We start from the raw sequence: 23,332 nt of genomic DNA on the forward strand, positions 1-23,332 counted from the left end.
GCCGAGGAAGGGCTTCATGAAGGAGGAATGTTCGAGATCTCTGCCCCTCCAAGTCCCTGGAGATGTCAGCGGAGCGCGAGGGCGGGGAGTGTTTCATCGTAGAAGAAGTGGAACGGTCTGCGCCTGCGCCCGGTTCTGCGCCTGCGCCCGCGCCCGCGCTTAAACTTCCCGGGGCCTTCCCCCCCGAGACGGAGAGTGAAACAGTCCCGGCCCGGGCGAGTTCCCGGGCTTCGGCCCCCGATTGGCTGGCGATTGAAACCTCAAATAACGTCGTCGCTCCTAGATGACGTAGAAGCGGCCGTTTGGAGGCGGGGGACGGGGAGGCGCCCCCGGAGGATCGGCTTGGCACGTCCCGGGGCCGAACCGGGCCGCCGCTGCACACCGAGGCCCCGGCTCCAGGTGAGTGACTGACCGAGGAGCGCGAGCCCCGGCGGCGCCCCGGCCGGGCAGGTGGAACGTTCTGGGCGTGTCCCGGAGCCCCAGGAGGCAAGCCCACGCTGCGCAAAGCTCCAGCCGCTTTACTCCACCGGTGAAGACACGGAGGCCGCTAAAGGAGACAGCGTTTCCCCGGAGCTGGCCGCCGAGCCGGGCCTCTTCTGGACGCATCTCCCGCTAGAGGAGTTGTCTCAATTGGCCTCTTGGCCACGGCAGGAATTACTCTCTTTTATCTTCCTTTCTCTGGTGGCTAGAATAATGACGTAGCGACGCCATCCGTTTTACCACGCTACCCGCGAGTTTCTCCTTAAGATAAAATACAAGTTCCTTAGTCCGGCACTGAAGAGTCTTTTTTTTTTTTCCATTTAAAAATTTCAAGAAGTCAGGGGCGGCTAGGTGGCCCTGGAGTCAGGAGGACCCGAGCTCAAATCCGGTCTCAGACACTTAATGACCTAGCTGCGTGGGCCTTGGGCAAGCCACTTAACCCCACTGCCTTGAAAAATCTAAAAAAAAAAAAAGAAAGAAAATTACATATGCAAATATTATGAAAATACTGTGCACCCACTTTACCTATATTTTAGAAAAGTTTCTCAAAAGATAGTCCTCATTAATTTTGTGGAAAAGATGGAGAGAAGATAAGTAATAATATAATTATTATGAAGAGAATTCTAAATTTCTATCACTTCACAAATTTCAAATACCTGCTATGCTTGAAACAAGATTCTAAAAGCTGAATATAAAATTAAGATGGTGCACTATTTATACAACTTAGTCATATCTTCCCAGGAAAATAAAATGCCTAATGAACCTAAAACCATTGTTAAACCTAATCAACTGTCTGTTATTTTCTCTAATGATGACATATACAATGTACTCTTAAACAATTTTGGAAAAAATCATTTCCATGTTAGCTTTACTTTAGTTATGGTCATATTTGAACTTGAGTAAATTTTCACAGCACTTACACATTGAAATAATAAATCTACATACCAAGTCTAAGCTAACTTCTTGTACACTTAATGGTTTTTCATGCCTTCTGTGAATAGAAACCATTACCTCTGTGCAGTCTGTTTCTGAGTTTTATAATTTATTATCTTGGTTCCCATTCAGTTGGTTTCAAATGCACAGAATTCCACTATTGTTTATCCTCCTCTCCAACTTTTCCCTCAAGATTAATGCAGAATATCTTTTGAGAAACTTTTCTAAAATCTAGGTAAAGTAGGTTTACAGTATTTTCATGCTCTTTAGTAATCTTGTCCAAAAAAGGAAATAAAATAAGCCTGTTACAACCCGTCTTAAAAAAAAGGGGGGGAAAGATGATAAATTATGTTTCAGATTTGAAATGTCTATGATACACTGAGTCCAAAATGCTCAGTAGAAAGCTGATATTAGACTGTAACTTTAGAGAGAAATGAGACTGAATATAAAACTGTGGAAATCATCTACATGGTATTGATAATTGAATTCTAGGGAACAGCTGAGGTCACAATTGAAAGACCATGGAAGGAGTGAGAGTGCCCAGAACAACCTTTGGGGTAGGAGGTGGAGAAGTGGATTAGATAAGTGGAGAAAGTGCCCCAACAGTCCAAAATATTACAGAGAAGTCAAAAAGTTTGAGGATTGCAAAAAGGCAATCAGGTTTTTCAATTAAGATTTTATTCGTTAGTAATTTAGGAGAAAATATCAAAACAGAATTTCATTTGAATTATTTGCTGCATGGAGGCTTAGAAGGCCTCATTTCATTTCACTTGTTTTCATTTTCTTTAATTGGTGGGGTGGAGGAATTATTTGAAAGTAGTGAAATATTTTCATGTGTTGTGCTCTAAACTTAAAATGTAAGAGTACTGGTTAAAAATTATACGAAGCCCCTTTTTGTATTTGTCTCTTAATAGAAGATTTTTTTTTGTCGTTGTTTAATATAGGACTGATATATTCAGGATATAAGAAAATGAAAAGAAAGGTAACAAAAGTTGGAAAATTTAGATTTAGCCCCAATGAAGAAGCTTTGCTTTTGAAGGAAGAATTTGAAAGAAGACGAAAACAAAGATTATTACAGGTATGAGTCATCTACATTTTTCAAATTCAGATAAATCTTAAATGTAAAACAAACAAAAATAATGCAAAAAAACCACCTCCACCACATCCATATAACAATAGCTATAAAAGTTGAATGTGGTGATGACACATAGCTGTAATCCCTTCTACTGGGGAGGCTGATGATGCTGGATCTCTGGAGTTCTGAGGTTCAGCAGGCTTAGTGGTAGCCTCACTAAGTCTGAGGATCATATGCTACATCTAGCCAGGTGGGGAGCGAATGAGAAAAGGAAGACTGTTTCACCTTGCCAGAGGATAAAAATGAATCAGGAATTTCATAATTATCTGCTATTAAGAGCTCTAATTAATTTACAAATAAGGACAGCTAGGTGATGCATTGGCTAGAGCCCTTCCTGGCCTTGGAGTCAGGAGAACAGGAGTTCAAATCCAGGCTCAGAAACTTGACTTTTAAAAGCTGTGTGACCTTGAGCAAGTCACTTCACCTGATTGCCTTGCATCTAGGGCCATCACTAGTCATCCTGATCCATATCTGGCTACTGGACCTAGATAGCTCTGGAGGAGAAAGTGAGGCCTGGCACAGCACCTCTTCATTCAAATCCAGGTCATGTGTTTGTCATGGCATCACCTACCTGATGTTGTGGTCTTCTTCAAAAGTGAAGGACAGGGCAGCTAGGTGGTACAGTGGTTAGAACATCGGCCCTGGAGTCAGGAGGACCTGAGTTCAAATGTGACCTCAAGGGGTGGCTGGGTGGCACAGTAGATAGAGCACTGACCCTGGAATCAGGAGTACCTGAGTTCAAATATGGCCTCAGACACTTAATAATAATTACCTAGCTGTGTGGCCTTGGGCAAGTCAGTTAATCCCATCCATTGCCTTGAAAGAAAAAAAGAAAATGAAGGATGATCATTATCACTTTACAAATATCTTTCACCGTATGGAGTTATTATCTTTGATTAATAATTGAGGTAACTAAGATGACAAAGCTTAAGTGATTTGTCCAGGGACACACTGCTGGCAAATTTTCTGAGGCTGTACCTCCCTTATAGAGGAAGAGTTAACTAAACTCCCATACTGATAAGTTATGAGATGGTTCTTGGAGTATTCTCTCTTCAGACTGGGTGAGATGAACAGATCCAGTCTCAAAAAAAAAAATCTATATTGGTGTATTGGTTGGGCTTGTTATTTCAGTGCAGTTTCTCAAAACTTGGTGAGTTTGACTCTGGTTTTCATTCTTTTTTCTCGATTATCTTTTTCTTTTACTCTTTTGCACTAACTTCTTCCCCTTCCCACCAATATCACCACTATTGAACAATTTTTTTTAATAAAAGAAAAATAAAACCCCTCAAAACAAATGCATAGTTTGACAAAACAAATTCTAAACAAATTTTGAATATTTATCTTGCTTTAATATGTATATCTCTATTTTTCATTTCATTTCCTCTCTGACAGGAGGAAAGTGGTGACTGAGATTTGTGGTTTATCTCATAACTTAAACACATACGTAGGTATTGTGTGTGTATTTGTATCTATAGAATGTCATCAGAGTATTAAAAGTCTTTTAAAGTTATTTGTGTAGTTCATCAATTCATAGAGGTCTTCCTTTTCCTTTGCAGCTATTCATTTCATCATTTCATGTGTTAAAATAATAATTCATTACATTCATGTGTACCATAATTTCTTTAGCCATTCTCCATTGGGACAGACCTTAGTTTCCAACTTATCACTACTGCAGAAGAGCTGTTTCAAATATTTTTTGGTAGTTCTTTTTCACTCTCCTTGATTTCTTTGAATTATAAGCCTGATAGTATGACAGCTGAATCATAGTACATATACAAGTATTACAGCTGGATCTTAATACATATACATATAACTTTTGGGGCATAGTTCAAATTGCTTTCCAGAAAAGCTATACTAGTTCATAGTTCCACCAGCAGTGCTCTAACTCCTTCACCATTTTCCTATTGTCATCTTTACCTCTCTGATGGGTGTAAATAGGAGCCTTGAAATTGTTTTAATGTTCGTTTCTCCATCAGTGATTTAGAGCAATCCTTTTTTTTAAGAAATATTTTTATTGGTGTCTTGGTTTTGTTAAAATCATCATAATTTCCCTCAGAATCTTCTCTTTCCCCTTCCTGAGAGCTGTTACAATAACAAATGATAATATAAAAGACAAAAATAAGGGAAAGAAATCAAGACGACTGATTTAATACATCAAAAATATCTGAAAATGTGTAAAATATACCTTATTAATTGACCTTGTGCCTCTGCAGAAAAGTAGGGTGGAATTTCTTATCATATCTTTTCTTTGGAACCATGCTTATTCTTTCTAATTTTTTACTACATTCACCCTTATTTTGGTAGTATTGGTTCTTTCCGTTTATTATTTTAGTTATATATATAGTATTTGTATATATTGACTCTTATTACCACATCTTGCCATCCTTTCAAGCTATTGCCCAATTTCTCTTGCCCCTTTCACAGCCAAACTCCTAGTAAAAATGACATTTTCAGTTCTACCCAACTTTTCTGCAGCAGTACAAGGTCAATTAATGATATATTGTTTCTCAACCCTCTGCTATCTGTTCAAGTAGATCTTTCCATGCTTACAGAAGCATTACATGGAAATTTCTCATATTCATCATTTCTTATAATACATTATTCCATTCATTCACATATCACCATTTGTTAAGCCATTTCCCCAGTTGATGGGTTATACACTTTGTATACAGTTTCTTATTATAACAAAAAAGTTCTGCTATAAACATTTTATTGTATAAGAAGACTAACCCCATAGGAGCATAAGCCAACAATTAGTGGACTTTCTGAATTAAAAGGATAAGGACATTTTAGTCAGTATATGTGCATAATTCAAAATTGCTTTCATTTAACCAAGCAGGAAGATCTAAGTTAGATGTAAGAAAAAACTTATTGGACTTCCACCTCATTGTTTAAAAAGGTTTGTAAAAGTTCCCTTTCTGAGATTCTTTAGAATAAGATACTATATTTGCATATGCCAATTTAGGTATTTTTTTTTTTTTTTTTGCAAGGAGATAAACTCTTAGGTTTTGTTTTGTTTTGTTTTTTTTTGCAAGGCAAATGGGGTTAAGTGGCTTGCCCAAGGCCACACAGCTAGGCAATTATTAAGTGTCTGAGACTGGATTTGAGCCCAGGTACTCCTGACTCCAGGGCCAGTGCTTTATCTACTGCACCACCTAGCCATCCCCTCAAGGAGATAAACTTAAGATTTTCTTTAAAATTTCTATGTTTCCTCAGATTTATTTGACCATGCCTTCCATATTGTTTTCCTTATCAAGTTAAGAGAGTGACAGTGGTAGTTTCCTGGTGGGAATTATATTTAACTTTTTTCTATTTGAATTTTTATTTTCATGCTGTGAACTCTTGTATTGCATTTGAGATAACCAAGATAATAGATTTCTTAAAAAGCATTCATTTCTGATTGATTGGGGCCAATAATGTTCCTTAGGTTAGAGAACAGGAAAGATGCATAGCTTTGCAGATAAGACAAGAAGTGAAACAGAAGAGAGATCAGTATCTCCATCATTTAGCAGAAGAGTTGAGGACAGAATGGCAAAAGACACAAGAGCAGAAAATCAAAGAACTGGAAAAACTGTATATAGCAAGCTTACGATCTGTGGGAGAGGGACATCGTGGGGCCAAGGAAAATGTAAGTAAAAATTTTACCCCTCAGATATTCATGAAAGGTAAATTTGAGTGCTAGAGCTTTTCTTATTGCTACAAAAATATTCTAAAAATAGTGTTGTGAATTTAATTTTCAATTGGCCAGTTGAATAATTTTATGCTTTCGTTAATCTTATACATCTTAGACACATTCAATGTGACAAATTGAATTTCTCTTTACTAATAAAGTATAAAACTGTAATGTGGCAGTATTTATTGAGAAATTTATGTATTGAACTATTTATACTAGCTATCTTCCAGAAACTGTATTTATTGGTGACTATTGTTCTCATCCAAACGAATACCTCTATATGGATCCTTCTCTCTTCTCCAGCAAATTGCCCCTTCTTTAATCCACCTCTTGAATTATCAGCTTCTCTCTATTTCACCTGGCTCCTTCTCTATTGTCTACAAACACCCTCAAGTCTCCTTTATCTTTAAAAAAAATCCTTAACCATATCTTGCCATCCTTTCAAGCTATTGTCCAATTTCTCTTGTCCCTTTCACAGCCAAACTCCTAGTAAAAATTCCATTTTCAATTCCACCCAACTTTTCTGCAGTGGTACAAGGTCAATTAATATGATATATTGTACCATATTGTTTCTCAACCTTCTGCTACCTGGCTTTCTCTTAACTGAAACAGGGGTAACTTGGTGGCTCAGTGGACAGAGCACTGGCCTTGGAGTCAGGAAGATGGGAGTTTGAGTCCAGCCTCAGACACCTGACTCCTACTAACTGTGACCTTGGGCAAGTCACTTAACCCTAATTGCCTTGCATCCAAAGCCATCTCCAGTCATCTTGATTCATATCTGACCACTGGTCCCAGTCTAGTGAAGAGGAAATGTGATTGATAACTAAACACAGCATCCCCTCACTCAAATTCCATTCACTTGCTTGACTTGGCATCACCTTTCTGATGTCACGATCTTCTTTGAGAAGGAAGGACAAATACCATCATCACTGAAACTGTTCTCTCCAGAGTGCCCAGTGATTTCTTAATTGCTAAATCTTATGACCTGTTCTTAATTCTTAACCTTCACAAACCCTCTACTCTGTGTGTGTGTGTGTCTGTGTGTCTGTGTATGTGTCTGTGACACTGTCAGTCATTCTCTCCTCTATAATCTCAGCTTTCTTGATATTCTTTTTTCCATTTCCACCTATCTTCCTGAAAGCTCCTCTGTCTCCTTTGCTGGTTCATCAAGCCATATCTCATTTATAGGTGTGCCCCAAGACTCTATCCTGGATACTACTTTCTCTATACTTTGTCATTTGATATTTTCATCATCTCCCATAAGTTTAATTATAATCTCTATAGATGATACCCCCAAATCTGTATAACTTAGATTTTCTTTACTGAAACCATTTTCATATCTCCACTCACCTGTTTGACATTTCAAACTGTCCTGTTGGCATCTCAAAACAATTATGGATTCAAAACAAAATTCATTATCTCTTTCCTCAAACTTAATTCTAAGTTTCTTAATAACTATTGAGGAAATCAGCATCCTTCCAGTCACCCAGTTCTACATTCCTTATGCTACCTCACTCCATATAGCCACTCAGTTGCCAAATGTTCTTGTCTCTACCTCCACATAAATCTTTTCTCTGTTCATACTTCCAACACTGTAATTCAGGCCTTCATCATCTTTCATCTGGACTACTGCAATGTTTTCTAAGGAGTATTCATGCCACTTGACTCTCCCCATTTGATTCTACTCTCCCTTCACAAATTCTGAAGTTATTTTCCTAAAGCATAAGACTCACTGTGTCATTTTTCCAATTCAGTAATCTTCATTGCGTTCCTGTTGCCTTTAGAATCAAGTGTAAACATCTCTGTTTTATGTTTAGTCCTTGATAGCCTGGTTCCAACTTTGTTATAAGTTACTTTCTGTACTATATTGTGACCTGTTCAGCCAGATTGTGCTTGTTGTGTTTCATACATTTCATTTGCCATCTCTTTTGCCTTTACCTCCTAGAATCCCTCCTTCAATACTCAGTTCAAGTACTAATTTCCTTGTATTTGTTTTTTCTCTCTTCTTCCTTTTCATTTTTATCTATATCCCCAATAATTTGTCATAGTGCCTGCTACATAGTTGGCACTAAATAAATATTTGTTGATTGTTTCTTGCTTGAAGGACTTTAAATAATTTGAAATAACTTAATTGAATTTTTTTATTAGACTACACAACGTTCCTTATTAAATGGGCACTTTTGTATTTTTCCCATTATAGTTTTTTGAACAATAGTTAGATATAGCATTTGGTTGTTTTGATTTATCAGTCCCTGAACATAAATGTTGTTTACCTAAGAGCTTTTCTAAAAAACCTTTTGCTGGCACCCTACATGTCTACAATGACTCATAATCTTACTACAATTTACTTTTTCAGTAAGTAGGTATGGCAGTAGTCATATATGCTTGAACTAGAACTTATTGAAAACATGAAGAGATGTGCTTTCCCTTTTATTTAGTATGTTGGTTTCAAGAATGTACAAATTTGTATCAGTTTAACTTTAGTCTTCATTTTGACTTCAGATCAGAACTCATTGTTTCTTTGTGAATTATAAAGAAGATAATGTTTTGTGGGCCTCACAATAATTCATAAAGAACAAGCAAACTGATTATAAAGGAGATAATTCATGATAATTACTGTACATAGAAGGAAATATTTTAAAAGACTATGACTATTAAGTAATTTTAAAAGCTGAATATGGTAATGATTTTATTACTCTACATAGCCTCACTGTTAACTTGATTTTTTAATGTTTCAAGAAAAGAGAAATTTTTAAAAAGTTACTAGAAAGACATTTTCCATTTGTCATGTTTTAATGTATACTTTTGTCATAATATTTTAAATTAATTTATTTTTAATTTTAGGATCCTGGTATACAAGATTTGATAAAGCAAAGAGAGGAAAGGCAGCAAAGAGCAGTGGAAAGAGGCCAGGAAGCATTGAAAAAAGTGAAAAATGAAAAAGAAAAACTATTGAAACAAAATACATGGTAAAGTAGCATTTTTTTTGTTTTGGGTGAAGTCAGGGGGATAAGTGACATGCCCAAGGTTATACATCTAGGAAAATATCAAGTGTCTGAGGCCGGATTTACACTCTGGTCTTCCTGACTCCACAGTCAGTGTTCTGTCCACTGCACCAACAAACTGCCCCTCTTAATGTTCTGCGATTTTATAGAAGAAAAAAATGAAAAGAATGCTTTTAATTATGTGACAAGTTAAAATGGAGTTAAATATTATGTAAATATTAGATGATGATTACAGAAAACAAGGATCATTTATTCTTTTTAACCTTTTAATTAGTAACCATTTCATCTTCCCTTGTCCCAAAATGAAAAAAAGAAAGGTATGTGACAAATATAGTCAAGCAAAAACAAATTCCTGCATTAACCATATCCAAAAATATGCCTTGTGCTGTGTTCTCTTATCTCTTTCAGAAGTGGGGGTAGCTTGTTTCATATTCAGTTCCTTGGAGTTGTGGTTGATCATTATATTTGTTGTTGTTGTTGTTATTGCCTAATTTTTTCTTCATTTATGTTCACTTTATTCTGTATCAGTTTGTTTTCTCAGATTTCATTAAAAGTGGGTTTTTTTTTTCATCATTTCTTACAGTGCAACAATATTCTGGTACATTTTCCTAGTTGTTGAGTAAGGGTAGCTAGATACAGAAGATAAAGCACTGGCCTTGGAGTCTGGAGGACAGGAGTTCCACTTTGGCCTCACACACTTGACACTTACTAGCTGTATGACCCTGGGCAAGTCACTTAACCCTGATTGCCTGGCATCCAGGGCCATTTCCAGTTGTCTTGACTCATATCTGACCACTGGTGACTTAGCACTGGTCACTCAAATCCAATTCATGTGCTTGTCATGACATCACCTCCCCTTATGTCATGTTCTTCTTTGAGAATGAAGAACAGAATATCACTTGTTCAGTACCTTCTTAGTTTGCAAATTTATGCCACTACAAAAAACATACTTTTATATATCCGATTCCTTTTCCTCTTTTGTTAATCTCTGTGGGATGTATGTCTATGAATATTGGGACACAATTCCAAAGTGAGGTTCATACTTGTTTAATTATGATTTTGTCAATATTTTTATTCCTAGAATATCAATATTAGGAAAGACTTTTCAAAAATGTTTTATGGGTTATGAATTCCCTCAAGCACTAAGTGACTAGGAAAAATAACTAACACATATTTTAACATATAAATAATATATATTTGTATGCATACAAATAATTTAAATCCTTTGCTGTTTGCTTATATTAGACATTTTGAGCTTAATTGAATGTACTATTTTGGAAAGGATCTTGCATAACCTCAGTTCCTTCTAAAGATTTCTGAAAATCTGGGTTCTTTCTAGTATTGGCACAGCTGCATACCAGTCAGTTGATTTTGAGCTAGTCCTGTACTCTCTTCAGATGTTACTTAGTCTGTTAAAGTTAAAATATCTACCTTGACTACCTCATAGTTATTATAAAGTTCAAATTATAAAATATAATCGATAATCATTGTCAGCTATAAAGTAGAATCCAAATGTGAAGTAATATGATATCAGGGATCAAAATGTTTTATAGAAAAGGATGAAGACCTACTGTCTAGAAGACACAACATTTCATGTCTGTTTGAGGCACTGTGACATAAAGAATTAGATTAGAGGGCCTCTTGAGAGCCTATTTCTTTAAACCTGTTATCTGATGCAAAAGATTAAACTGTTACATTATTTGAACTCATGCAAAATGGTATTGTGCATAGAGGGTAGGTCTGAGGCATGTAGGCCAGTCACTTAACCTCTCATCTGTCCTAGGCAGCTAACTCCCAGTAACAAAGAAGTTGTTGATTTGTATTAAAAGAGCAAATTTTCCTATTGAAAGTTCCTTAAACTGATAAAATATCAGATTCTAGACCCAAAGGGGGTTGCTAATTGAAAATTTGTTTGAACATTTGTTTATGACCTGTCATTTTACCCAAGCTATGTAGAAACTCGTAAGAAAGTACTCCTTGAAGAAAAAGAAAGAGCTGCAAAAATTGCTAGTCTGCCACCTCCTCCTCCAGATCCTTTTGAGGTGAGTTAGATGATTTTGAGATGGTTAAAAACAAACTGAACTGTCACAGTTGCATTTTTCTCTTAGAATATTATGGAGATTAAAAACAATCAAGAATTAAAGGAAAAGCTGACAAATGGGTATTAGGAATGATTATTGACTTTTATAAAATGTTAATACCTAGATTTCATTTTTTAAAAATAATGTTGACTCCTGTTTTTATATGTACATTTGTATGTAAATTCTTAGCAATTTTCATTTCAATCAATAAACATTACTTGCCCACCATGTACCAGGTGCTTTACTAAGCACTGAGATATAAAAAGGGGGTAAAAGTCAATTCCTGCCCTCAAGAAACTCACAATATAGAGGAAAATTAGGTTGGTGGAAATTTTCTGTTTTAGCTTTGAATTATTTTGATTCTCCTTCCCCCTTTTTAAAATTTATTTTCAATTCCAAATTCTATTCCTCCCTTTAACCTCCTCCAAGCAACTTTCTTAAGATATTAGTTGCAGAACAGCTGCTTTTCTGCATAGTTATAGGGTATTCAATGTTAATTTCTTACACCAATGGAATCACTAGTCTGGAACCCCAAAAACTCAAATCACTTGTCTAGACCCCCCCCCCAATTTTTTCTGTTGGAGAACTATTCATACTGAGAAGGTTAATTGGGAGTAGTCAGGTTTGTTCTTTATGCACTTAGCCCAGAAAAGAGTTGAGTAGTAGAATCCCTTAAAGATCTCCAAGGTTCTTGTCTAATTAAAATCAAAGATCCTTTGCAATTTTCCCATGAAATACCTTGTTCCAACTAAATTAAGAATATGCAGTAAGTATTCAATTCAAGTAGCCAAAAAGTTCTGATTGACTTTTCTTTATAGTGTTTCATATTGGTTATTGTTCATCATTATGATTTGAAGATGCTGCTGGATCCCAAGTAGATTGCTGAAACAAATAAGAAAAATCAGTTACCTTATATATTTATATAGTGCTTGTTCACTCTTTTGCATATTTCATGCAATGTATAGCTTTGTTAATATATTTTTTTATGGTTTGTTTATTTTCATATTATTACGATTATCTTGTAAAAGTAAACATAAACCCCCCCCCCCAAAAAAAAAATAGAGAAACCTCAAGAGAAATGAAGTGAGAGAGGAAAAAAGTATACTTCAGTCTGTGTTCAGATTCCATTGGCTCTGTCTTTGGCATGATTTGCTTTCTTGATCATAAATCTGTTGTTTCAATATCTTTTCCCACAGTTGCTATTACTAGCTGTATTTCCCTCCATTCTATTCCTCTCCACTCCCTTTTATTCTATTCTCTCTCTCTCCTCAGAAGTGTGTTGTATCTGACTACCCTCTCCCACAATCTTCATTCTCTTCTATCACTTACTCCCTCTCCCCATCCCCCAATCCCATCCCTTTCCCCTCATTTTTCTCTAGGGTAAGTTAGATTTTTATGCCCTATTGAGTGTGTATGTAATTTCCTCTTTGAACCATTTCTGATGAGAATGAAGGATCACTCATTCCCCCTCACTTTCCGCACTTCTACTGTACTGCAAAAGCTTTTTCTTGACTCTTAGATGTGAAATATCTTAGCCCCTTCTACCTCTCCTTTCCCTTCCTCCCAGTACTTTCCTTTATCACCCACTGATTCCATCTTTATGCTATATTAAACCATTATATTCAACTCTCTCCTGTGCCTTGTCTGTGCTTCTTGCTGCTCTTATAAATGAGAATGTTCATATGAGTTATCAGTATCTTCTTTCCATGCAGGAATACATGCAGTTCATCATCTGTAACTCCTCATAATTAGTCTTTCCCATCCAACCTCTATGCTTCACCTGAGTCCTGTACTTGAAGATCAAACTTTCTGTTCAGCTCTAGTTGTTTCAACAGAAAAGTTTGAAAATCCCATTTCACTGAATGTCCATCTTTTCCCCTGAAAGAGAATTTTCAGTTTTGCTGGGTGATTGATTCTCAGTTGTAATCCAAGCTCTTTGCCTTCTGGAATATCATATTCTAAGCTGTACAAATTAATGTAGATGCTGCCAAATCCTGTGTAATCCTGACTGTAGCACCAGGTCAAATTGTTTCTTTCTGGCAGCTTGTAATATTTTCTCTTTGACTTAGGAGTTATGGAATTTGGTTATAATTATTCCTGGTAATTATTTTGAGGGGGATCTCTTTCAGGAGATGATTGATGGATTCTCTCAATTTCTTATTTTACCCTCTTGTCCTGGATTATTTTTGTTGGGCAGTTTTTTGGATTATTTCTTGAAAAATGAAGTCTAGGCTCTTTTCCTGGTTATGACTTTCAGGTAGCCCAATAATTTTCAAATTACCTCTCCTGGGTCTGTTTTCGAGGTCAGTTGTTTTTTCAGTGAGATTTCACATTTTCTTCTAGTGTTTTCTTTTTTGGGCTTTGTCTTATTGTTTCTTGATTTCTTGAAAAGTCATCAGCTTCTTTTAGCTCTATTCTACATTTGAAGGAGTTATTTTTTTTCAGAAAGCTTTTTTCTCTCCTTGTCTAATTCTGCTTTTTAAGGCATTTCCTCCTCATTGACCTTGCAGAATGCTTTTTCCATTTGATCTAAACTGGTTTTTAACATGTTACTTTCTTCAGCATTTTTTGTATTTCCTTCACCAAGCCTCTGACTTGGTTTTCATGATTTACCTGCATTTTCTCATTTCTCTCATTTCTCTTCTACCTCCCTTACTTGCTTTTCAAAGTCTTTTTTTGAACTCTGCCACAGCCCAGGTCCAATTCCTATTTCTCTTAGAGGCTTTGGATACAGAAAGAAGTTTTAACTTTGTCATCTTCTGAGTGTATATGTTGATCCTCCATGGGACCAAAATAATTTTCAATGGTCAGATTCTTTTTTTTCTGTTGTTTGCTCATTTCCTCAGTCTATGACTGTACTTCCAAAGCTTTTGAGTGTTTCAGGGGGACTTTTAATTCCTCCAAGGTCTTATGAGAGGCTCTGACCTGCTCCCTTGCCTGTACTCTAGTCTGGATGACCAAAAGCCCTCCCCTCTGCCCTGGAGTTGTAAGGAGGAGGGACCCTGCTCCTCTGGTAGTATGGCGGCCCAGACTGCGACCTGGATCTGAGTGTAGACAAACAGCAGAGTCCTTCCCCAGGGATCACAGAGAGACCTATGCAGTCTGCCCCCACCCCCTTACTATCTGTGGGTTGAGCGCACTGGAAACATCTGCTGGTTGGCTCCATGGGTTCCCACTATAGGGCTGCTCCAAGGCCGGCTCTGACCTGGGTTTCACACTCACTCTAGTGGGGCAGAGTTCTCTTAGCACCCCTCCAAGCCATTCCTGGCAATTCCTGGGCCAAGAGGTCTGGAAACTGCCTTCATCTTCACTGACACAGGCACACTCTGTTCCCCCCTGGTGGCCCATGGGCTGTTCCTGGAAGGCTGGAGTTGGTTCTGACCCAACTCTGGCCTGGCTGTGCTGTAGCTCTTTCTAATCCCCAGTTCCAGTGGAACAGATCTTTCCCATGGATCTTCCACGTTGTCTTGGGCTAGGAAATTGGGAAATTGTACAGTCTTTCTGTAGGTTCTGCCCCTCTAAATTGTGGCTGGAGTCATAAATTTATGACTTTTGGAGCTTTTGGAGTCCAAGTTTCAGGGAATTCCTGCCTTCACACTGCCATCTTGGCTTCTCCCTGTTAATGTATTAACTAGAGGGAATTATACTCCCTAACCATGCTGGATAATGTAGAGTTGAGGGAACATTAGCTAAAAGTTATTGCTAAATCACCATATGATAAACTAATGGGTAGCTTTAAATTTCTATAGTAGTAAAATAGAAAATGAAAAGGGTAGATTTCATGCTTTATATTTAAAATGTATTATATTATTTTTGTGATCATGTAAAATTTTGGTACTTTTCAAAGACTTTATTAGTGAATTTTTCTATTTATAGGCAATCCTCACACTTAAGACATGCTCCCTTCCTGGAAAAGGCACAGTAAGTTAAAATTATGTAAATTATTTGATTTTCCCTGTAATAGTGGTGTGAGGGTAAAACTTCTGATACAAGCCTGATGCCTAACATTTTTTAGAAACCATTCACAGTTACATTTAATTTGATACTTATTTAACTGTCTGTATATACATATATGTGTGTGTGTGTGTGTGTGTGTGTGTGTGTGTATATATATATATATATATATATAACTTCTAACAAATTAGAAGATATTGGAACACTTTTTTCAGAGTCATAAATTTTGGGGAAAATTTCTTTGGAGAAGTTTGTGAGATTTTCTTTTTAGGAGATTTAGCACTCCATGTTTTTGAGAAAGTATAGCAAAGATGTCTGTTTGCTGCTTTTTTGCTCATTATCAACTATTTCCCAGAGTTTTCTGTAAACTCAACCCCATTTTGCAATACGTTTTTTTCTTATTTTGTGATTCTTTATAATATTAGTATTTCAGTATCCCAAAATCTCAAGGCATTGGCTTGAATGATGGTAAGCTTCCTCAGTTTGCATTCTCAGAAGTCTCCATTTCAGCCACTGGCCCTATAGCCTTGATGTATCAGTCTTATAAAGCAATAATCTTTTCTTTATACCTACAAGTATTAAAACTGCATATAACAAAAAGGTCCAGATGCAGCATGATTTTACAATAAATAATACAAATTTTGGTTTGTTTAAAAACATCAAAATTTATATATACAAATAATTACTTTTCTTCAAGTAATCCCACTGAAAACTAAAAACTTGTGTGATGCTATCCTTGTTTGAATTAATTTTGGGGATTTCTTTTTCAGCTTGCCTTTGGAGAAGTTTTGTCACATACTCGATAAAAGCATTCTTTTGTTGTGAGGTCTTGCCTTTTTTTCTGCCTTTTAGTTCAACTTTGTTCTTCCTTCCCTCTCCTCTGCTCTTTGAGCTAAAAGACCCTCAGAAATTTAATGCTGACCAGCCTTTGAGACACACTAAGGAAATACATGATGTAGCTAAACTGACACTGGAAGCCAGAAGGACTTTTACATAAAATGATCTTTTTTAATATTTTATGTTGCAAATATAGGAGTGATTAACTAAATGTTGAGGGGAAAGGAAAGAGAAGGCAGATATATAATGCCAACTATGTGTCAAGCCCTGTGCCAAGCATTTTAACAAATACCGTCTCAGTTAATCCTCACAACAATCCTGGGTGGTAATTGCTTTTACTATTTGCTATTTAAATTACTATTTAATTTTTATTTATTCTTATTTTACATTTGAGGAAGCTAGGTCAGAAGGTCACATAACTTGTAAGCTTCAGATTCAGAATTTGAACTCAGTGCTATTAATTCCAGACCCAACCTGCCTACTAGCTACCTCTAAATAGAAATAGTAAACAGGGTTACCTTTAATTTTAATCTACAATTTTTCTAAACAATTTTTCATATTTGAAGCAATATGTATATTTTAATTTTTTTAAGTAGGTATAAGAATATGTATATATGTTTGGCTATATGAAGTATACTAAATTTTTTTTAGGTTTGTTTTTTTTTTTTTGCAAGGCAAATGGGGTTAAGTGGCTTGCCCAAGGCCACACAGCTAGGTAATTATTAAGTGTCTGAGGCTGGATTTGAACCCAGGTACTCCTGACTCCAGGGTCGGTGCTCTATCCACTGCGCACCTAGATGCCCCACTAAATAATTTTAAGTTAAATAAACTTGATTTGCAAAATCTCATAAGATTTATCTCTACTAGTGGATCACAATTCATTCTTGCCTTTTCAAACTATGATTCTTATCTATAGCTTTCCATAAATCCACGAGAAATTTATTTACCAGAGTATCTGAGTTGGAGAAGTCATTTAATTTCTTAATGCCCTCAGCAAATTAAGACTGTAGTTGAGGGGTGCCTTGCAAAAATCTAAAAAAAAAAAAAAAGACTCTAGTTGAAGGATAATTGCTCATTTTTTGTTTAGGTATTTTAATGCTACATGCATGCTAGTGTAACATTATTATCTCTTGCTTTTGCTACATGCTAGGTATATCTGTAATCAGGAAAAACTGAGTTCAAATTTGGTCTAAGATACTTAGAAGCTCTATGATTCCGGCTGGGCAAGTCACTTATTTTCCTCAGTTTCATCTGTAAAATGGGGTAATAATAACATTTCTTCTCCCCTCCCTCTTTCTTGCCTTTAAGGTTGTTGTTAAGGTCAAATAAGATAATTGTAAAGCACTTGGCACATTACAATTAATTGTTATTATTGTGTAAGTCATTGTAGTTTGATGTTGCCTCATAGTACCTGTCATGTCTTGTTTCCTTGTCACCTGAAATATTGATTATTCTGAGATACTGCTATTGTGATTCTCGGTTGTCTCAAATATTAAACTAGAAGAATGAGTTTTGACATCAAATAGAAACTTAGTATCACTGAAAATGCTACATAATTTCTTAAATACCATCCAACCTATTCAGTACTGGAACTAGTGTTTCTGGAACTGTGTTTCTCTGTCCAAATAGATATGCATATGTGCATTCTTAATGAATTTCATTTTTCCTATGTGAATTGCTAGGGCAGTCTCTTTTTAGTGATTTGATTTTACTGTGACATCCTTCTGGCCCTCAGGATATTCTTCTCTCTAGATAGGAGTATTTAGAGATAATTTAATATGGCAGTAACAACTTTGAATAATGATCTATAAAACAAAAATTCACTAAGAAAAATTATAATGAAGGAGATTCCAAGATGAATCATTTTGTAGAGGAAAAAATCCTTGAAATATAAGTAATTGCCTTTTAATTTCTATTTTGTAAATTGAATTTTTAAGGAAATACCTGCATTGAACTATTTCTAATTTTTTTAAATGGCAGGGATGGAAGAATTGTTATATTCTATATTCTTTTCGAAGGTTTTAAAGCTGCCCCTCCCCCCAAAATTGACCTACTCATATTACTCATTTTATAGCCTATACTCAATGTAGCCTATATCCCTGCATTCTTCTCGACAAAAACCCCCTATATTTAAACATTGAAACCAAAATTTATTCCATTTAGTATTTATCTTTTCCAAAATCTGGCTGACTCCTAAAAATATATCACTTGCAGCTCTCTCCATTGAAGGCTGATGTTTCTCCTATTTCACTTGACTCATAGTGCCAGAAGGAGAATAGTAATAGTCCTTGTTTTTTCTTCCTTCTTCCAGACCTTTTTTCTCCCTCATTTCTGTGTCTTTTTTTAAAACATTCATGTGATCTGATTATACCACCCTCTCTGTTGTATTATTCTGACCTTCAGTTCACTCTACCCAGTTTTTTTATTGACTTTGTGGCTTATGATCTATCCTCTCCATCTTTGCCACCATCCTCAGGGAATTTGAACATTTGTACTGATGAGGTATTCTCAGTCACATTCTGACTTTTCTGTTATTGGATCAACAAATAATCTGTAATGAGGGAACTTTTTATATATATATATATATATATATATATATATATATATATATATATATATATATATATATATACTTTCTTGAGTTTGTGTGTTCCAAGTTTGTCTCTTTCTGCTGTGTTACACTGTCCTTTAAGAGGAACTTTAGCAATGAATGGAAGTAAATTTATCATGTGTACATAGATTTAGAACTTCATTTTACAAATAAGGAAAACGAAACCCAGAGATGCTAAGTAATTTATTTATTTTTCCAACTACATGTAATGGTAGTTTTTAACAACTTTTTTTTACATTTTTCTCCCTCCCTTCCTTCCCCCCTGACAGAAAGCAATGAAATACACATCTATAACCATGCTAAACACAGCTCCATATTATTCATGTTGTAAAAGAAGAATCACATCCAAATAGAAGAGAAAAACAATTAGAAAAATATTCATTTGACAACTTTAATTTGAAGGTAGTAAATTTTAGTCTGCCTTCAAACTCCAGTTTCTTCACTAGACATGGATGGCACTCTTGATCACAAGTCTTTTATTATTGTTCTGCAGAAATGATTAAGTCCATCATAGTTGATCATCACCCCATGTTGCTGTTTATGTGCATGATGTTCTGGTTCTGCTCACTTCATGCAGCATCAGTTTGTGCTTTTCTGAAGTTGTGTCCCTCACATTTCTTAATAGAACAGTAGTGGTCCATTACATTCATGTTCCACAATTTGTTCAGCCATTCTCCAATTGATGAGCATCCCCTCAGTTCCCAAATCTTTGCCACAACAAAAAGAGCTATTATAAATATTTTTGCATATGTGGGTTTTTTTATCCTTTTCATGATCTCTTTGGAATATAGACCCAGTAGTGGTATCATTGGATCAAAGGCTATGCATAGTTTTTTTGCCCTTTGACCATAATTTCAAACTGCTCTCCAGAAGAATGGATCAGTTCATAACATCACCAACAATGATGTTAAGTATTTCTTAGGGATTTTTCCAGAGTTACTCAGGGAATAATAGAGCCAAGATTTATATCTGAGTTCCCTAACATCAGATCCACTGTTCCTTCCTTTATTCCATATAATACCATTATATTCTTTAAAACCTCCTGGAAAATGTACTATATGGTGAATTTTTAAAATAAAAATGTTATTGTAATTCATAACACTCTAAATATTCCTTAAGATCAATTTTTTAAGTGGATAGGTAAGTTCTATGTGGAGAGTTTCTTGGACCACATGATAATCTGTTCAAATGCAAAAATTTTTCTCCATTTTTTAACAGAAAATAATATATTTGCTTCAACAAATTATTTTTATTTAATTTTTCAGAATGTTCAAGTAAAGGGAATTTCTACATTAAAGACCAACACTACTAGCAACCCTCCTACTTACTATCATCTTGATCCAAGTTTCATAAGCAAGGAGAAGGATTTAGAGCAGGTGACTGATATTGCTTATGTATAGTCTTCAATAAACCATTATTTTGGCTTCTAATATTATTAAATTGTAAAACTTAAATAACCTTAGCAAACACTTACGGGTTGAAAAAATATTTTAAGATATACTTTATAATTGTATAATAGGTGCATAATGATTCTAATTCTATCAGACAAAATAATAGAAGTATAGAAAAAGGCATGTATCATAATTTTCTACCCAATTTTAGGGTAATGTTATGGAATTAGAACACCATGGCTACTTATCACTGTCTCAAAATTCAATTTCGATCTTAAAACTATGAGAATAAGTTATGTTGTCAGAGTTTCAAATTTGGCTTTGTAATACACTTTGTTCAACTTTCCCTTCCCATTTAGGTAATTTTATTTAATTATGTGTTTGCTTTTTTTATGAATTTATTTTAAGAGAAGTTTTTGAATCTTGAATATTTATTTATTAAATTATATGTCTTATGGATATAGATTAAGAGCTAGAAGGGTTATTAGAAGTTGTATTAGATCAACTCTTCATTTTACAGATGAGAAAACTGATACTGAGACAGAATTTGCCTATGATCTCACATTTGAATAAGTAGCAGACCTTGATCATCAAACTCCAAATGTAGAGTGCTTTCTATTATGATGAACTGCTTCTATATAGAAACTTAAAAGTGAATGGAAATGATATGAGGCATTGTTTTCATTTAAATCTCCTGTAAAATATTAGAGATGTGAGAGAATTTCTTTTAAATCCTACTTCACATCTTAATTTTCTTTCCCTATGGAATAATTATTTTAAATAGACAAGCCAATTTTTAGTTGTCTTGGGCTACAATGCAACTTATTAAATGCAAAAGGATTTTTGGCCGTACCATTATTTTAAAATAGAAAATAATGCTTTTGAGTTTGCAATTTTTTCATATGTTCAGCTTTTCAGAACTTTGAACTGAAGCAAATTTCCAAAATTATTAGTACTAGTACTACTACTATTACCACCTGTTCTACTTATAATCTTGAACCAAATGTGGGGAGAGAGAGAGAGAGAGAGAGAGAGAGAGAGAGAGAGAGATGGAAGTACAGCAGATGATTTATTATTTGCTTATAGTATCCTATAATTATTTTTTTTATCTTGGTATCTTTAATTTGAAGGTAGTAAATTTTAGTCTGCCTTCAAACTCCAGTTTCTTCAATAGAATACCTATTGATTGATGGAGGACCACTTTTTCTTTTAGTTCTAAATGTAGTGTCCTGATTTTGCCAAACTTAAATAATTCAAACAACTGAGGTTAATTTGATTTTTTTTATACTTCCTTATATTTTATTTTCTGATACTGCATAGTCATCAAAATAAAATAGCTTTTATATATTATTAAATTTAAACAATAGACTTTTCAAAAGATTCTTGCTTATTTTCAGAGATTGGTGGCTACATTATTCTGACAGGAAACTTTCTAAATGTAGATTTTTTGTAGGTGCCCAGCTGTTTTATCAAGAGAACTTTACTAAAGTTCTGTATCTGTATTCTGTTCTGTATCATTTTTAAAAAAAAAAGTGAAACATTTGTCTTGCTTAAAGTGCTATAAAATATCAGTTATAAATAATGAAAAATATGTAAAAGGATTGTTGGAGTATGCCTTTTTATTCTAGTTTTATTGTCTGCAAAATATAAAAAAGACAAATGCAAATAAAAAGTAGTAAATAGTAGATAGTTTGGAACTAGCAGTTGGCAGGCTCAGAAAAAGCTTTACATAGAAAGTTCCATTTGACCTGAAGTCTTGAAGTCTAGAAATTCAAAAGGGATGGAGGAGAAACGTTTATTGAGATATGTGGGATGGCCATTCAAAGGCATGAAGATGGGAACTGGAGCTTGCCTTGAATACTGTGAAGGCCAAACTGGCTAGATTGCAGAGTCCAGTAGGGAGAATGCTATACAAGAAGATTGGAAAATATTATCATAAATATCAAAATGTAATGATTTAATACATAATTAATATACTATTATAATGATTCTTCTATGGTTTCATTTGACATTAATACAACAGTTAAACACTGAAGGAAAAGTTTCTGTTGATTTGACTTTTTTCCAGTCTGTGTTTTTAATTTATATATCTTATCATTTTTATCCTAATTTTATAGTAATTAAAATAAAAACATTAATCTTGTGTTGCTAGCCAGATCCTCATTTGGCTGCTGAAGAGGAAACAAAGAGATTGGAGGAACTACAGAAAGAAGCAATAAGAGAAAGGAGAGAACAGCTTGAAAAGGCTCACATACGTGGTGTTCATGCCATGAGAAAAGTCCATTTGGCTAAAGTAAGCAAAACATAATTATGTTTTCCTAGAGATAAATGTGATTACTAGTAATAGAAATATTTTGTGTAGCAAAATGGATTATAAATAGATTGAAATTAAAGGAGTAAGGAGGATGTAGTTTCTATTCTTACCTCCTCATTACAACATGAATGGCCCATTTTTATTTGCTTCTGGGTCTCCATACATATTTACTAGTGGTGACTCTGTCAAAGTTAAATTTCATCATGAGTCTGCCCCACTCCCCCAAAAATTTCATGTTCAAGAAAAATTAGTTGAGAATATTTTATAGGAAGGGTGAAATTTTGTTTTCTGATTTATTGAATTGGAATTTTGTCCATATTTTCTTACATAGTGTTATTAATGGCATTTGTTTGTTTCTATGGTTAGTAGAATATTTCAAGCACTATTGCATAATTAGATTTTTGTGAACTTTACATCATTTATAATATTTCCATGGGAAAAGGCAATCTTAAATTCTTCTCTGTTCGTCTTTTCTCAATGGCCAGTTCATGAAAGTTGCAGAGGGGCAAATTTAGTAATCTCAGAGGTAACTTGTTAATACTTAGTTATCTAAAAGTAGAATTGATGTGTTCTCCTTCATTGGGGGGCTTTAAGGAGTAGAGTTGGTGATTATAGGGTCTATTTTTCTTTTATCATATATATATATTTATCATATATATATATATATATATATCAGATTATACTAGCTAGCAGAGGTCTCTAGTGGCTCTGAAAAAAATAATAAAAGGGAGAAGAGATGCGATAAAATTCTTGTGGAGCTAAGTTCTTCAAAATCTATGATTCTGGGAGCAACTAGATGGTGCAGTGGATAGAACACTGACCCTCCATTCAGAAGGGCCCAAGTTCAAATACAGTCTCAGAAACTTGACACTTATCAGCTGTGTGACCCTGGCATGTCACTTAACCCTAATTGCCTCA

At 35.1% G+C, this 23,332-nt stretch overlaps 1 protein-coding gene across 8 annotated transcripts in view; it reads left to right on the forward strand.

Moving 5' to 3' along the window:
- The first annotated feature begins 293 nt into the window (after positions 1 to 293).
- CEP295 (centrosomal protein 295) overlaps positions 294 to 23,332 on the forward strand; it is an 85,164-nt gene continuing 62,125 nt past the window's right edge. For 7 of the 8 annotated variants that reach the window (XR_012474349.1, XM_074216452.1, XM_074216455.1 and 4 more), the window contains exons 1-8: positions 294 to 399; positions 2,358 to 2,491; positions 5,976 to 6,176; positions 9,066 to 9,190; positions 11,175 to 11,268; positions 15,184 to 15,228; positions 19,975 to 20,085; positions 22,253 to 22,393. Coding sequence is in view for 7 of the 8 variants with exons in the window: in XM_074216452.1 (XP_074072553.1) it covers positions 2,384 to 2,491; positions 5,976 to 6,176; positions 9,066 to 9,190; positions 11,175 to 11,268; positions 15,184 to 15,228; positions 19,975 to 20,085; positions 22,253 to 22,393 (825 nt within the window). In the remaining variant the exon portion in view is untranslated. Of the gene's footprint in view, positions 400 to 2,357; positions 2,492 to 5,975; positions 6,177 to 9,065; positions 9,191 to 11,174; positions 11,269 to 15,183; positions 15,229 to 19,974; positions 20,086 to 22,252; positions 22,394 to 23,332 lie in introns of those variants that run through there. The other variant, XM_074216456.1, reaches the window with a different exon arrangement.

This window comes from Macrotis lagotis, chromosome 1 (genome assembly GCF_037893015.1).
Source record: "Macrotis lagotis isolate mMagLag1 chromosome 1, bilby.v1.9.chrom.fasta, whole genome shotgun sequence".
NCBI classification, from domain to species: Eukaryota; Metazoa; Chordata; class Mammalia; order Peramelemorphia; family Peramelidae; genus Macrotis; species Macrotis lagotis.